Source organism: Castor canadensis, chromosome 5, assembly GCF_047511655.1.
Source record: "Castor canadensis chromosome 5, mCasCan1.hap1v2, whole genome shotgun sequence".
NCBI lineage: Eukaryota > Metazoa > Chordata > Mammalia > Rodentia > Castoridae > Castor > Castor canadensis.
Genome location: NC_133390.1, coordinates 138125460 through 138138650, shown reverse-complemented (window position 1 = coordinate 138138650; position 13191 = coordinate 138125460). Strand labels below are relative to the sequence as shown.

Below are 13191 nucleotides of genomic sequence, written 5' to 3'. Positions count from 1 at the left end.
GATTTGGTCTGGACTGAGAGTCTGTGAATTCAAGGACTTTTTATCTTTTGTTATAAAGGCATAGCTAGGAGAACCAAGAACCACTTCTATTCTTATCAGTCCCCAGATCTCTGCATGGAACTGAGAGTGAAATGCTTATGGGAATAGAAACAGGGGCAAGGATGGTGAGCCCAGAATCCAGCCCAGGGTGGAGAAGTGCTCGGTAAATACACCTGTTTCATTCTTAGAAGGGTAAGCAGCCCTGCCTGTCTGGAAATGATGCTTCTTTTCCCAAGGTTATTCTCAGACTATCAGAGCATGGAATTTCCTTTTTGAGGCTACCTGCACAAACTGTGAGATCAAGTACAAATAGGTATAGAAGGGAAAAGCCATGTCAGGATTGATGATGATCTTGATTTTGAAAGATCACAATAAGCACTTGTTTATTTCAGCTCCTGCTCCTTCCAAAATTCAGTTTCCTGGGGGACCTTCCAAGAACTGGGAGGGCCAGGTAAGGCAAAAATGTCTATTTTTCCTTTGTAGAGGAGCCCCCTCAGGTCTGTCTCCTTCAGTGCTGATAGTGGACCCTAGATCCTGCTCCACCACACACTTGCCTGATGGAGGGGGTGTGGTTGGAGACCAAGGCCTTCCCTGGTCCCAGGCAAATTCTCAAAGAGGCACCATCCCTGAAAAAATGAGGAGCCCACCCGGGGTTAAGGTGCTGTCAGGCTGGGGACCAAAGGTCCCCACTCCTCTTTCCCTGAGTAGTGGTTGGCTTCTCTGGGGATCTTTCTGTTTTACTTCACTACCTCCCTCTGCTCTGACATCTTTCAAAAATGAATACTAAGTAGAAGAATCCTTTCTCTGGGCTACAGGAGTGTTCTCTTTTCCAAGGGATTGCCAGTTCCTCCTTTCTCACTTCCTCCTCCTTAATCTGTTCCTTTCACCCACCCACCCTCATCACCAGATTACACAATTCCTGTGCCTGTGGCACTTCCTTGAGTGAATGTTTGTTTCCTAACCCAATTAATTCCAGATTCTCTCATTCACCTTTTATTTTTCTTACCTTTCACTAGAAACATCATTTGAATGTCTATTGTACTTAGTTGAATTATACTGAATTTGCACAGGAAGCAAAAGTCCTCCACTCTTGCTGGGTGAAATGGCCCTTCTACGGAAAGGAAACCACCTATGGCAACCTGCTTAGCCTCTTGCTGTGTCCCCAAATACTGTCAGAGGACATCTGAGATTTCAAGTCACCCACAGATGGACACATTTGCACTCTACAGGCCCTCTGGAACCTAGGCAAATTCATACAGAGGTTCCCCTCCTTCCTCTCCACCTCCCTGGAGCCTAGAGCTACCTTCCCTGATCTGATACAATTCCACAAAGTCACCCAGATACATGGTTTCCAGGTGATCCTGTTTGGAACAGGACCTTTTGTTTTCAGTCTCACTACAAAGGCATCTCCTTTTCAGGGCTGTATGTGCCATCCAGCCAGTAGCCCAAGGGAGGCACCTGGGCAGAGGCCAGTGAAGCCCAAGGAGAGAGAATGGGCTATGTCTGAGATCACTAGGTGTCCTCTGCAAGTGGGCACCTTCTGCAGGTCTCTACACATTCAGCAGAAAGGGCAGGAGGAGAAATGGAAGCAGGGGAGTGGGGGAACTAGGTCTCTAACCTGGTGGGTGAGGCAGGCTGAAGTTCCCACTGTAGGGAGCCTGGAGCCTACTCCCCAGGTTGCTCTAGTACCCCAGGCTTCCTCTCCCAGGGACCATGCCAGTTCTCTACCTCTCCTCAGTCACAGCACTGGGCTTGGCGCAGCACATCAGGGAGCGAAGTGTGAGCCTGGGCCAGAGGGGGGAGCCAGGACACACCTAGAGAGCCAAAAGCCTGAGGGGAGGCCTGTTCCAGGACCCAAACCTGGCGCGCAGGGGGATCCTCGCACGGGGGCAGGGAGGAACCCGGGAGGCCCGCAGGAAGAGGCAAGACCAGTGCCAGTGTGCAATCAACCGAGCGCCCTAGCGGCGACCCTACATTGGAAGCGGGTGAGTGGGAGGGGGGGCTAGAGACCCTCGGTTTTTCGAAAGTTTCCAGCCAACCCTTTTCGGTGGAGAGCTGCCTGCTGGCAGTGGCGTGAGTGTCCCGCGTGTGGGGGGGTCCCCTGCACGGCCCCCTTCCCTTGGCACGGAAAGGTTGAAGGATTGCACACCGGGCTCCCTCGCCAGCCCAGTCTCCACCCTGCGCGCCCCCTCCCCGCGGTGCTGGCCAGCGCCGGGCTGCATCCTAGGCACTGCCCCCCGCCCGTGCGCCCCCCTGCCGCCGACCCGGGCCCGACCAGCCGCGCTGCCGCTGCAGGCTGCGGGAAACTGCGCTCGCCTGTAATACGGGCTCGCTCGAAGCTCCCGGTGCGCTCCGACCCCTGCTCAGTCCCCGGTTCCTGAGCGCTGCCCATGGAGTAGGGGAGCGACCCACGACGCGCTCCTGCAGCCCGCGAGGCCGGAGCCTGCCCGGGGTGGCCTCGCCAGCCGGCCGCGTTGGCCAGCAGCGGGCCCTCCTCCCGCGGGTCTTTCCCCGCTCCTCCTCCTCCTCCTCGGCGGCCGCCGCCCCCCGCCTCTCGGCCGCCCCCGCCGCCCCCGCCGCGCCGCCGCCCCAGGCCGAGCGCGGGCGCGGAGCGTGGGAGCATGGCGCGCGAGGAGGAGAGGGACCCCGAGCGCCGGGAGGCGGCGGCGCGGGCGAGCAGCGAGGAGGAGGAGGAGGGGGGAGAGGAGGGACTGAGCGATAGCGACGGCGAGGGCGACGACGAGGGGACGGGCAGCGGCCAGGAGGAGGGAGAGGAGGAGGAGGCGGCGGCCGGGTGGGAGCGCAGCGAGGACGCGCGGCTGCTGCAGGCAGGGCTGCCTCCCGCCGCCGTCCTCGCCGCGGCCGCCCGCGGCACGAGCGGCCGCTGCCCGCCGGGGCCGCCATCCGGCCGCCCAAGGATGCCGCTGCCCGGCGACGAGGACCGCGCGCGTCGCCGGCGCCGCCGCCGGCGGAGGGACCTTTTGCTGAGCCAGCTTTGCTTCCTGGCCTCGGTGGCGCTGCTGCTCTGGTCGCTGTCGAGCCTGCGAGAGCAGAAGGGTGAGTGCTGGCGCTGCCTGCCCCGAGTGGGCGCTGCGGCTCCGCGCGCGCGGGGCGGCTGCGGTCGGCGCGGCCGTGTAGCCGGGTCGGAGCCGCGAGGGCCAGCCGGCAGGGTCGGGGGCAGGGGTGCAGGCAGGAGGACAGCCCCCTGTCCCCCGCGGGGCTCGCGCCAGGACCCCAGCCATGGAGAAGCGGCCAGCACGCTTGGGCGCCTGGCTGCTCAGGGTACCATTACCTGTGCCAATGCTCCTGCCCCTTTCCCGCAAGTTGGAGGGAGTCGTGGTGGTGACCTTACCCTACCCAAGGGGGCCGGGGGTTCTTATCCTGCACAAGCCTCCTGCAAGGCCAGTAATAAAGTTGTCCTGGTAAGATTCAGTACCTGTGCAGGTAACCACCTGTACACTCTGGCTCCTGGAAGGCTTGAAGGCTGTGGCTGGTTAACACGGAGTTCGCCCCATGTTCCCCATAGAGAACAGGCCTGGTGGGGCACATCTCAAAGCTCTTGCCCTTTTTAGAACAGGTGCCCGGAACTTCGGATAGGAAAAAAGTGTTAGCCACTAGCCAGGGCATGGGAATGGATTTGTTCTATTAAACTGACCGCTCGCTGGGAAGACACCGACTCCATCCCCACAGCCGCCGCGTCTTGTGGACTGGCTGCTGTGGGCCGGACCACTCATCACTCTGTCCCAGTCCATTGGAGTGGGTCTGCCCTGGGTCTGCTCTTTCACACACAACTTTGGTCTTATCTTTGTCCTTGGCCTTTCTGGAGCTGAAATAGACCTTGTGGAGAAATGTGCTCAGAACAGTTGTCCACTGAAAACAATTTGGACTCTGGGGTGCAGCTGTCTAAAAAAATACGAAGGAAAGACTTAGAAAAATAACTGTTGTAAAATGGTTTTATATTCCGGCCTTTCAAGTGGCAGGGTTTGTAGGAAAACAGCCATATAAATGTCTGTGAGAAAAAGCAGTTACAAATATGTGCTGTGATGTTAAAATAGACATAGCTCTGATGCAAGGTGTTGTGAAGTGCAGAATAAAGGCATTTTGATAGTGATGATAACATGTTTTTAAACGTGCCAGCAAACATAATGGGATCTCTCTCAAATTGGTGTGATGTTTCATGGTGAAACTGGACGATCATTCAGTTCTTAGCAGATCTCTCAACAGACTTCATCATATATGGTAATAGGAGAGAGGCGGTTTTGGTCTTCAGTAAAGCCTTAAGACTCCACTGCTTGCCTCTCTCCATTGCTCTGTATTCAGGATCTTCTGGCCATGCCATGGGTGTTGACACCAGGGAGCAGGCTGTGCTTATGTGGGGGAATTGACTTCTCTCCAAGGGCAGATTCAGACCTGCCAGGCATCAGTCTACTGACTAAGTCTCACCCAGAGGGTTCCTAATTTTCTGAGTGAAAAGCCAGGTGACAGTTCATGCTACCTTTGGCAAGGGCCATTCCAAGTCAATTGCATGCCAGCCATTTTTCCAGCCCTGTGAGTCACAAGGTTCCCACCACTTCCCAGAATACAAAAGATATTTTTTCCCCCCTGGATAGAGAATGTGACCTACACCATTAATTGGATCAATGGCAAGGGATTTAGTACATATGGGGCAGTGGGAGTCATTCTCTGTGAACTTGGAACCTGGTGACTAGACCTGTCATTTTGAAATGGTTTCCCTGATAGTGACATTTCTGTTCAAGTACTGTGGACTGAGACTTAGCCATAGCATATCCATTTCCCCTATCCCTACCTTTTCCTCTTCTCCTCTTTACCATTTATGTTCTCTTTCTATCTCTCACTTCCTCTTTACACCTTCCCACCACTGTCCAGTTAGGAACCACCCCCCGACCCCCTACAGGACCCAGAGATCTAACTGGGAAAAGCCAGCCCTGTTAAGGAGGGTGCTGGCCTCTCTGTTTATTTCCCCCAGTTGACTTGCTAGTTCTAATTCTGTCTGAAGTCCCCTTTCTTCCATTGGATCTTGAGGATTTCAGCACATGATGCACAGTAGCAGTTTGCAGCAAGGCTTGGGTTTTTGAAGATAATTTTTTAACAGATTAATTAATGCCTGTGATTCCATAAATGATGTTATTTCTGCTTGGGAAATTGTCATTTAGCTTATACAGACATTCGAATAGTGAGTCTTACTCTGGAAACTTGGGGGCCACTCTGCTTAATGGTCTTTAAGTATGGATAAAAAAGTTTGGAATTTAGCCTGTTTTAAAGACATTGTGACTTAGAGAGGCTGAATGTTTAGGCTAAAGTCATGCTGTTAATGGAGTAGAGGAAAAAACCAACCTGGAGTGAACTAGCTCTTTGTTCTCACCTCTGTTCCCTGGTATTGGTGCCACAGTCTGGGTGCAGCTTTGTAATATTTATATACTCACTTGAGGTACCTTCATAATGATCAAAGGTAATATTTTTATTTACTCATCTTGAAAGTCATTCAGTGATTATGAAAGGTAACTTCTCAGAAGCTTATTTTCTTTCACATATTGATCTTTTTTTCCTTTTCTTTCCTAAAAAAAGGGATAATTCTTTTACTAAACCAAATAGGGATGTGTGGTAGTTATATAATGTTATATAATATTTCTGATCATATGGAATCTGAGATCTCTTTGACTTCTAGCCCAAGTCAGATTTGGTTATATACTGAAAAGTTTTGGTTGTATATGGAGGAGATTTTCCATATTTGGTTACATACATGCAGGATAGAAAAGAAGTTTTTACCGCTCCCCACTCCAGGAGATGGAACATAAGGGATGTTTAATATAGGTCAGGAAGGGTTAGTGCTAGAAGCAAGAAAACTCTTAATCCTAACAACAACAAAAAGCAATAATAATAATAACTGCAGTTTGGTGGGATCTTAAGTGCCAGGCACTGTGCCAAGAAGACCTTAAATACATTGCTTTATTTCATCTACAAATACTCCTTTCAGATCTGCGAGCCTTCAGCAGTGGAGAAGGACCAGAGCCGGGTTCTCTATCTACTTGTTTCTCATTTTTGATCTCTGTTTTCAAAAACAGTTGAAATAAGGTGTTAGATTTGCTAATGAGAGTTTTCATTTATTTTTGCAATGAGAATCGATTGCTTTTGCATATTTTGAGTGGTTTAAAAGTGCTTAATTTTTCTTGGATATAAACTACCTGGCCATCTTTTTTCCAGAAGTGGTGTGGATAAAGCCTAGGAATTCTAATTCAGGAGTAATGATGGTTATCCTCTCTAGAAGGTTCTTGGGGCGAGGTTAAAGAAAAATATATGTGCATATGCATAAATTTATGTGCACACGCACGTGTGTGTATGTGTGTGTGTGTACATAGCTTTGAGATATTTTTTGTGTCATTTATTGTTGAGTGTAACACATCTGCCCAAAACTTGGCATAAAATGGTCATTTAATTTTTTTTTTGTTCATGCATATGTTGGATCAGGAATTTGGATGGGGCCTAGTGGGGATGACTTTTGTCTGCTCCATTATGTCAGGGGCCCCAGCTGGAAAGGTTGCAAAGCTGGGCGACTTGACAGCTGGATCTGGAATCATCCGAGGCAACATCACTCCCATGTCTGGGGGTTGATGTGGCTTTTGGCCCAGACCTACACGTGGCCTGTCCACGTGGCTCAGTTTGAACTTCCTCAGAGCATGGCAGCTGGGTTCCGAGAGCAAGCGTCCCAAGGGAACAAAGTGGAAGTGCATGGCATTTTTATGTCCTAGCTTCAGAAGCGATATACACAGTGTCACTGCCACTATTTTTTGATGGTCAAGGCAGTGACAAATGTCAGCCCAGGTTCAAGGAGTAGAAACATAGAACCATTACTCTCTCAGTGGATGAGTATAGGGTCACACTGTAAGAAGAGCATGAGTGATGTGACATGCTCTTTGGAAAATCCAGGGTTCTGAAAGGATCATAATTTAGGAGTGATTTAGACATTACCCAAAGTAGCCAATGATGACTAAAACAAACGTACACAAATCATATTCATATGTTTATTTATGCACATGTGCTCATGTATGTATGCATATTGTCTTTGAAATGTCTTCCAACTGTGAAAGCATTGCTGCTCATCTTACCTGGCTTTGGGCCCGAGGTCATCTTTGAAGAAGAGGCTGCAATGGAGATTTGAACTGCAAATTTAAATTGCAGATTTGAGTGCCCATCTTTGCTTCTGTGGTTTCTTTCCTCAGAGGGCTCAGAGCAGGCCTGCTGGACTCCCCAGCCTCATGTCCCCTCCTCTCACCTTCCATATCTTAACGTTGTCACTCTGGCTTTTCTGTTTAATCGCAAGAGGAGGACTCTTCTGGCCTCATATCTCTCCAGTGTGCTGGTCTGACTGTGTAGTCTCCTGTGTTCACCACCACAACTAGTTATTCTTTCAGTTCTGGCCCAGGATCTTGATCTTCTTGACTATTCTAGGTTTCCCATTGTGATCTCTGAATACAGTTCTCACAGTATTCACTGCTCTCATGGAAGTTCTCACAGTTGGAAATTATGTATTTATTTGATCAAGATTTAAGGAACATTCATCCTCACCAGATCCTGAGTGCCAGGAGGTCAGGGACCTTATGAACTATCTTCACCTCTGTCATCTTCATCACCCAGCCCATTATGGGAACTCAACAGATTTATGTTAAATACAGAGGCACATCCAAAACAATTTTATTAAGTAAAGAAGCTCTTGATTTCTGAACTGCATTGTCTGTGTAGAAACTAGCTACCATGTGTTAGGAGCCCATTACCAGGTATACATTTTATTTTCATAATTCTATCTCTAGTTCTGCAAATAAGATGATGTTACCCATTTTTACTGGAATAACACTAAGCTGAAGAAAAGTAGCATGCTGGACTTGAGCTTGATTGGCTACATTGAGAGATTTGAACCCAGAACTACCTATGTCAAAGCTGCCTGCTACTGCATTTTCCAGCCTTGGCTCAGGAGGGTGTGACTAGAAGATTGGGAATCACCCTGCCTTTTTCAGTCAACTGAGGAGTAAAGAAGCAACAGAAGGTTGATTTCAAGAAGCAGTATTTTTGAAACACATTGCTTCCAACCTTTTCTATTTTCTGCACAAACATATATAGATGTGTCTCTTTCCTCCTGGCTTTTCTTAGCTGCTCATCAACCCAGATTTTTCTCAAAGATTTCCTCTACTTGCAAGTCTTGAATCCTTGTGGGAAGATTTTTTTACCCTGGAGGGTTGGCAAAGCCAAAAGAATTGCAAAACCAGCTTTTTGCTGAGAAGTCCAAGACTTGATGGAAGTTGGCTGGTAGGAGAGGGTTTTGACAACTCTCTTTTCTGTAAGGAGATTTCCTTAGGCAGAAGAATTTTTTGTGGGGAGATAATAGTACAACACAGACTTTCCCAATGGGGAAACTGAGGTATGGGGAATTCATAAAATGTCCCTGAAGTTCACAGGAAGTGGGTTGTGCTGCCAGAAAAGGAATTTGAGGTTTTCTGGCTTATTCCTGACTTCTGTTTCTGTAGAGATTGTTTGGCAATTATGTTTATTCATTGTTGCAATAGTTGTAAATAGGGTGATATCTTGTAGGATTCAAGGATTTGAAGTGTTAAAGACTCAAGTGGTGGAAGGTTTTGTATGAGTCAATCAGTGATGGGCTGTGGATCTCCTTATTTCTACCTGGCAGTCTCTTCTTATCCCTCTTCCAGCCTGGGGTTGGCCATGATCCTCATTGTTGCTAGTCCTGGAATATTACTGTCTCTTACTGACTTCCTGGCCCTGCCCCCACTTTTGTTAACTGTCGCTTAGGAAACTTTTTTAGAAGGACCCTTTGAAGGAGTTCCTGCCTGGACCCCAAGTGTGTCAGGCACTGGGACCTTTGTCCATTCATTCATCATACTCTTGGCAGGCTCTTTTTGCTGGTTGCTGGGGTGACAGTGTCTGAGATGGACACCCAAAGTCTCCATCCTTGAGGTTTAGTGAGAAGAGAGGCACTGAACAAAGTACTTTTTAAAAATTATGAGCGAATCCTTATCTCAACCAGCAAAACCCCTTGTTCCTTCCTATTATTGCTTATACTCTCTCTACAACAAAATTAGAGATAAGGGCAAAATAGTTTCTGCTGGGTATTGAGGGGGGGAGCGGGAGGGGGTGGAGTGGGTGGTAAGGGAGGGGGTGGGGGCAGGGGGGAGAAATAAACCAAGCCTTGTATGCACATATGAATAATAAAAGAAAAATGAAAAAAAAAATTATGAGCGATATGAACAAGAGATGCAGAGTGGCCTGGAGGAGGTCAGGTGATCAGAGAAGCTGGGATCTGAAAAATAAAAGTACTTAGAATGGTAAAGTATGGGCTGTTACAAAGGTAAACTCATGGAAAACTCAGCAAAAGATACAGGCAGGCAATTTACGAAAATGCAACTCTAACTGGCCAATAGATACAACCTTAATTATCAGCCTGGGCAACACAAATTTAAAAATTATGAAGCACTTAGATTTGGAAAAGTTAAAATATGGTAATATCAAGCATTAGTAAAAGTACAGGAAAACAACTTCTTTCTTTTCAATTCAGAGGAGGGAATAAATTGGTATCCCAGACACCGTGTGGGACTGTGCTATGGTAATGAGATTTAAGGCATGGATCCTACATGAAGCCACAGCCTTTTATGAGATTGATGTGTAGAAAGGGAGGGATCAGTACTCACCAAATCCAAGTCTGTTTACCTGCCACTAAAAAGGGCCCTAGGAGTTGAGAATAGGTAGTTGGGGCAAGGAAAAAGATTTGCTCAGCCAGCAAGACCAAGAAGAAAGTGGGCTGGTGTTCTTGAAGAACTCTTTCTTTCTCTTTTTTGTTATTGTTGCACTGGGGGTACATTGTGACATTTACAAAAGTTCTTACAACGTATCAGAGTTGAATTCACCCCTCAATTATTATCCTTCTTCCCTCCCATTCCTGCAGTAGTTTCAGCAGCTCTCATTTTTCTACGTACATACGTGAGTACGTAACATTTCCACCATATTCACCCTCCTACACTGGAAGAACTCTTAATACAGGTTTTCAGTCAATGCTCATTTCCATCTTAAGTGATTAACAAGGGCAGGAAAGCATAGAGTTTTTCTCGCAAAGGATTGAAGTATAATTAAATACAACATGGAGACTGTGAGACTAACTTTGCTTTGAACCATAAGCATAGTTACGGGGTTAGAATGGCTATACAGAGATTTTTTTTTTCAGACCTGGGTAGGAACTCAACTTATTACATGGCCCCACCTGTGGACCTAGGATCAGGTTGATCATGACTGTGAACTCTAGGGTTTGGGGATTGGGGGACTCTAGAGAATAGGAAAAAGGCCTTTGGCTTTTCTGGAGCTGTCCAAACCAGTGTAAGTTGCTTATTTAAAACATGAACTCTGCTAACTATTTCTTGCTTTTCTTTTTTATTATGAATTTTTATTAGGATGTATTTATTATACGAGGGGGCAGGATTTGCAGTGACAATTCTAATCAGTCTTATATTGCATGTTATTTACATTTCCCCCATCATCTCTCTCCCTCACTCCCCTCCCCACCCCACTTAAAGCAATTGCAAGAGGATTTTTAGGTCTGTTTCATATAGGTATGTGAAGTCCATCAACCATATACCATCACCTTAATCTCCTTCCTTTACTGTCCCCTCTCTCACAAGTACCCCCCTCCCTGCACACACTGTGCCTATTTTATAGTCCTGGTTTTCATTATTAATATTTGAGTTGATGCTCAAAATAGTGTCTCAATGCATGACCACTGTGGCTGTGCTTTACTTTGGGGTGTTCAATCCCTTCGAATATTCTCCCTTATCCCTTTACCTCCCACCCCCTGGTTTTCAACAGCTTTCAATACACATCCTTATATCCTCTACCTTCAAATCTTGTGTTACGCAATATTACTGATGCTCTGTCATTCTCTTTTCCTTTCTCTCTTTCCCCAAGTTCCATAGAGTAGTTCCACTGTTACAAACATGTTCTACAATTGAGTTTATATATGATCATGCATGTTTTTGTTTGTCTATGGATCAACATATACACAAAAGAAAGTCAGAAAACATGCGTCTTTTGTGTTTCTGATCCTGGCTAACTTCATTCAACACGATGTTCTCCAACTGCATCCATTTACCATCAAACCCCATGTCATTATTCCTTGTGGCTGAGAAGTACTCCATGGTGCATGTGTACCACAATTTCATGATCCTTTCATCAGTTGTAGGGCATCTGGGTTCCCAGAGCTTGGCTATTGTGAGTAGTGCTGTGATGATCATCGCTGTACAGGTGTCTCTACTGTATCCTGTCTTACGTTCTTTTGGGTAGATGCCCAGGAGAGGTATCACTGTATCATATGGCAGTTCTATCTCTAGTTTTTTCAGGAATCTCCATATTGCTTTCCATAGTAGTTTTACTAGTTTGCATTCCCACCAGCAGTGTGTAAGGGTTCCTGTTTCACCACATCCTTCAGCATTTGTTGTTTTATTACCCTTGATTCTGGCCATTCTAACTGGGGTGAGAGGAAATCTAAGTGTTGTTTTGAATTGCATCTCTTTTATAACCAGGGAAGTGGACACTTCCTTTGAGAATTCCCTGTTTAATTCATGTACCTATTTCTTCATTGGGGTGTTGATTCTTTGGGGGCTGATTTTTTTGAGTTCCCTGTAGTCTCTTATTGGATGAGTAGCTGGCAAAGATTTCCTCCCATTCTGTGGGCTGTCTCTTGAGTCTGGTGACTTTTTCCTTTGCTGTGCAGAAGCTCTTTAGTTTGATGCAGTCCCATTGTTCATTATTTTTTCTTAGATGCTGAGCCTTTTGAATTCTTTTTAGGAAGTTGTTCCCTGTACCTATCTGTTCCAGTGTATTTCCTACTGCTTCCTGGAGTTGTTTCAAAGTTTCAGGCCTTATATCAAGGGCTTTGATCCACTTTGAGCTTATGTTGGTACAGGGTGAAAGACAGGGATCTAGTTTCAGTCTTCTGCATGTGGATATCTAGTTTTCCCAGCAGCGTTTGTTGAAGAGGCTCTCTTTTCTCCATCATGTGTTTTGGGTTCCTATTTCTTCCCTTCTTCCTTTCCTTCCTTTTCTTTTTTACATAGGAAATTGAGAGGAGTTTTTTGCTTTTCAATTGCTATTTATTTATCAGAGGGTGAATAAATGAAGTTAGCTCATCTACTATCCAGTTTGGGGGAGTTCCCATTTACAACTTTTGCAACGCTTCCCTTCATTTTCCTCTTTGTACTTCTACATTGTTTGAGCTAAGCAAAAGTTGTTTTCACTTTAGTGAAATGCTTCGAATGTCAGGGGAACATTGATGTTGCCATGGAATTTGAACCTGTGGGGGATAGGACAGGAAAGAACAAAGGGTACAAGGAGCAGATGAGTGACTAGAGAAAGGAGGCGTTACCAAATGACATCAGGAACTCAGTACTGCCATTTTTTTTCAGAGAGATCATAAAACATTCACTTTTGGAGAGTTTGACTAAGAGCTGGTGGAACATCTAACTGACAGTTGAAAAATCAGGATTGTAAGAAGTTGCAGTGGTGCACGAGGACTTGCGAGTAGTGTACCACAGGGTGAAAATTGTCTCTTTGGTGAGCTCTGTGGTTGTCAGTCTTCTCTGCACATTTTAATCACTGGGGAAACTTTGAACCTTACTCATGTCTGAGTCTCATCCCCCAGAGGTTCTGATGTAATGCTCCTGGGTGTGGCATGGGCATTGGTATGTTTTTTTTTTTTCAGTCACATAGAAAGGTGCCAATATTCAGCACTAATCTAACTACTGGGTTAGATTAATGTTCAGCATTTGCCTTATCACAGCCAGGTAAATGCTTTTTTGTAGCTGAGTGTGAAACACACTGTCCTTAGTTGTCCTGTCCTGAATGTAAATTATTATTTGTCTACTTGTTTCTAAACCTTTGCCACAATTAAGCCCAAACTTTCTCCCCTTGGCCTTGCTCTCCTCTTCATATGTACAGTGACATTAAGGACTTGATAAAGCTTTCCTTTATCAAGGAAAGAAATCTTTACCAGATTCCTCTGGCCTGCTCTAGTCCAGACAGGTTGCTTGTTAAACCTGCTGCCCCTCTCATCTTGTGATCTCCCTTCAGCTTCATCGTGTA

General features: G+C 46.5%; 1 protein-coding gene across 2 annotated transcripts in view; it reads left to right on the top strand.

Annotated features, from left to right (window-relative positions):
- The first annotated feature begins 1879 nt into the window (after positions 1-1879).
- Positions 1880-13191, top strand: part of Slc24a3 (solute carrier family 24 member 3) — a 499789-nt gene continuing 488477 nt past the window's right edge. The window contains exon 1 of one of the 2 annotated variants that reach the window (XM_074074249.1): positions 1880-2024. Coding sequence is in view for 1 of the 2 variants with exons in the window: in XM_020170610.2 (XP_020026199.1) it covers positions 2958-3096 (139 nt within the window). In the remaining variant the exon portion in view is untranslated. Of the gene's footprint in view, positions 2025-2937; positions 3097-13191 lie in introns of those variants that run through there. The other variant, XM_020170610.2, reaches the window with a different exon arrangement.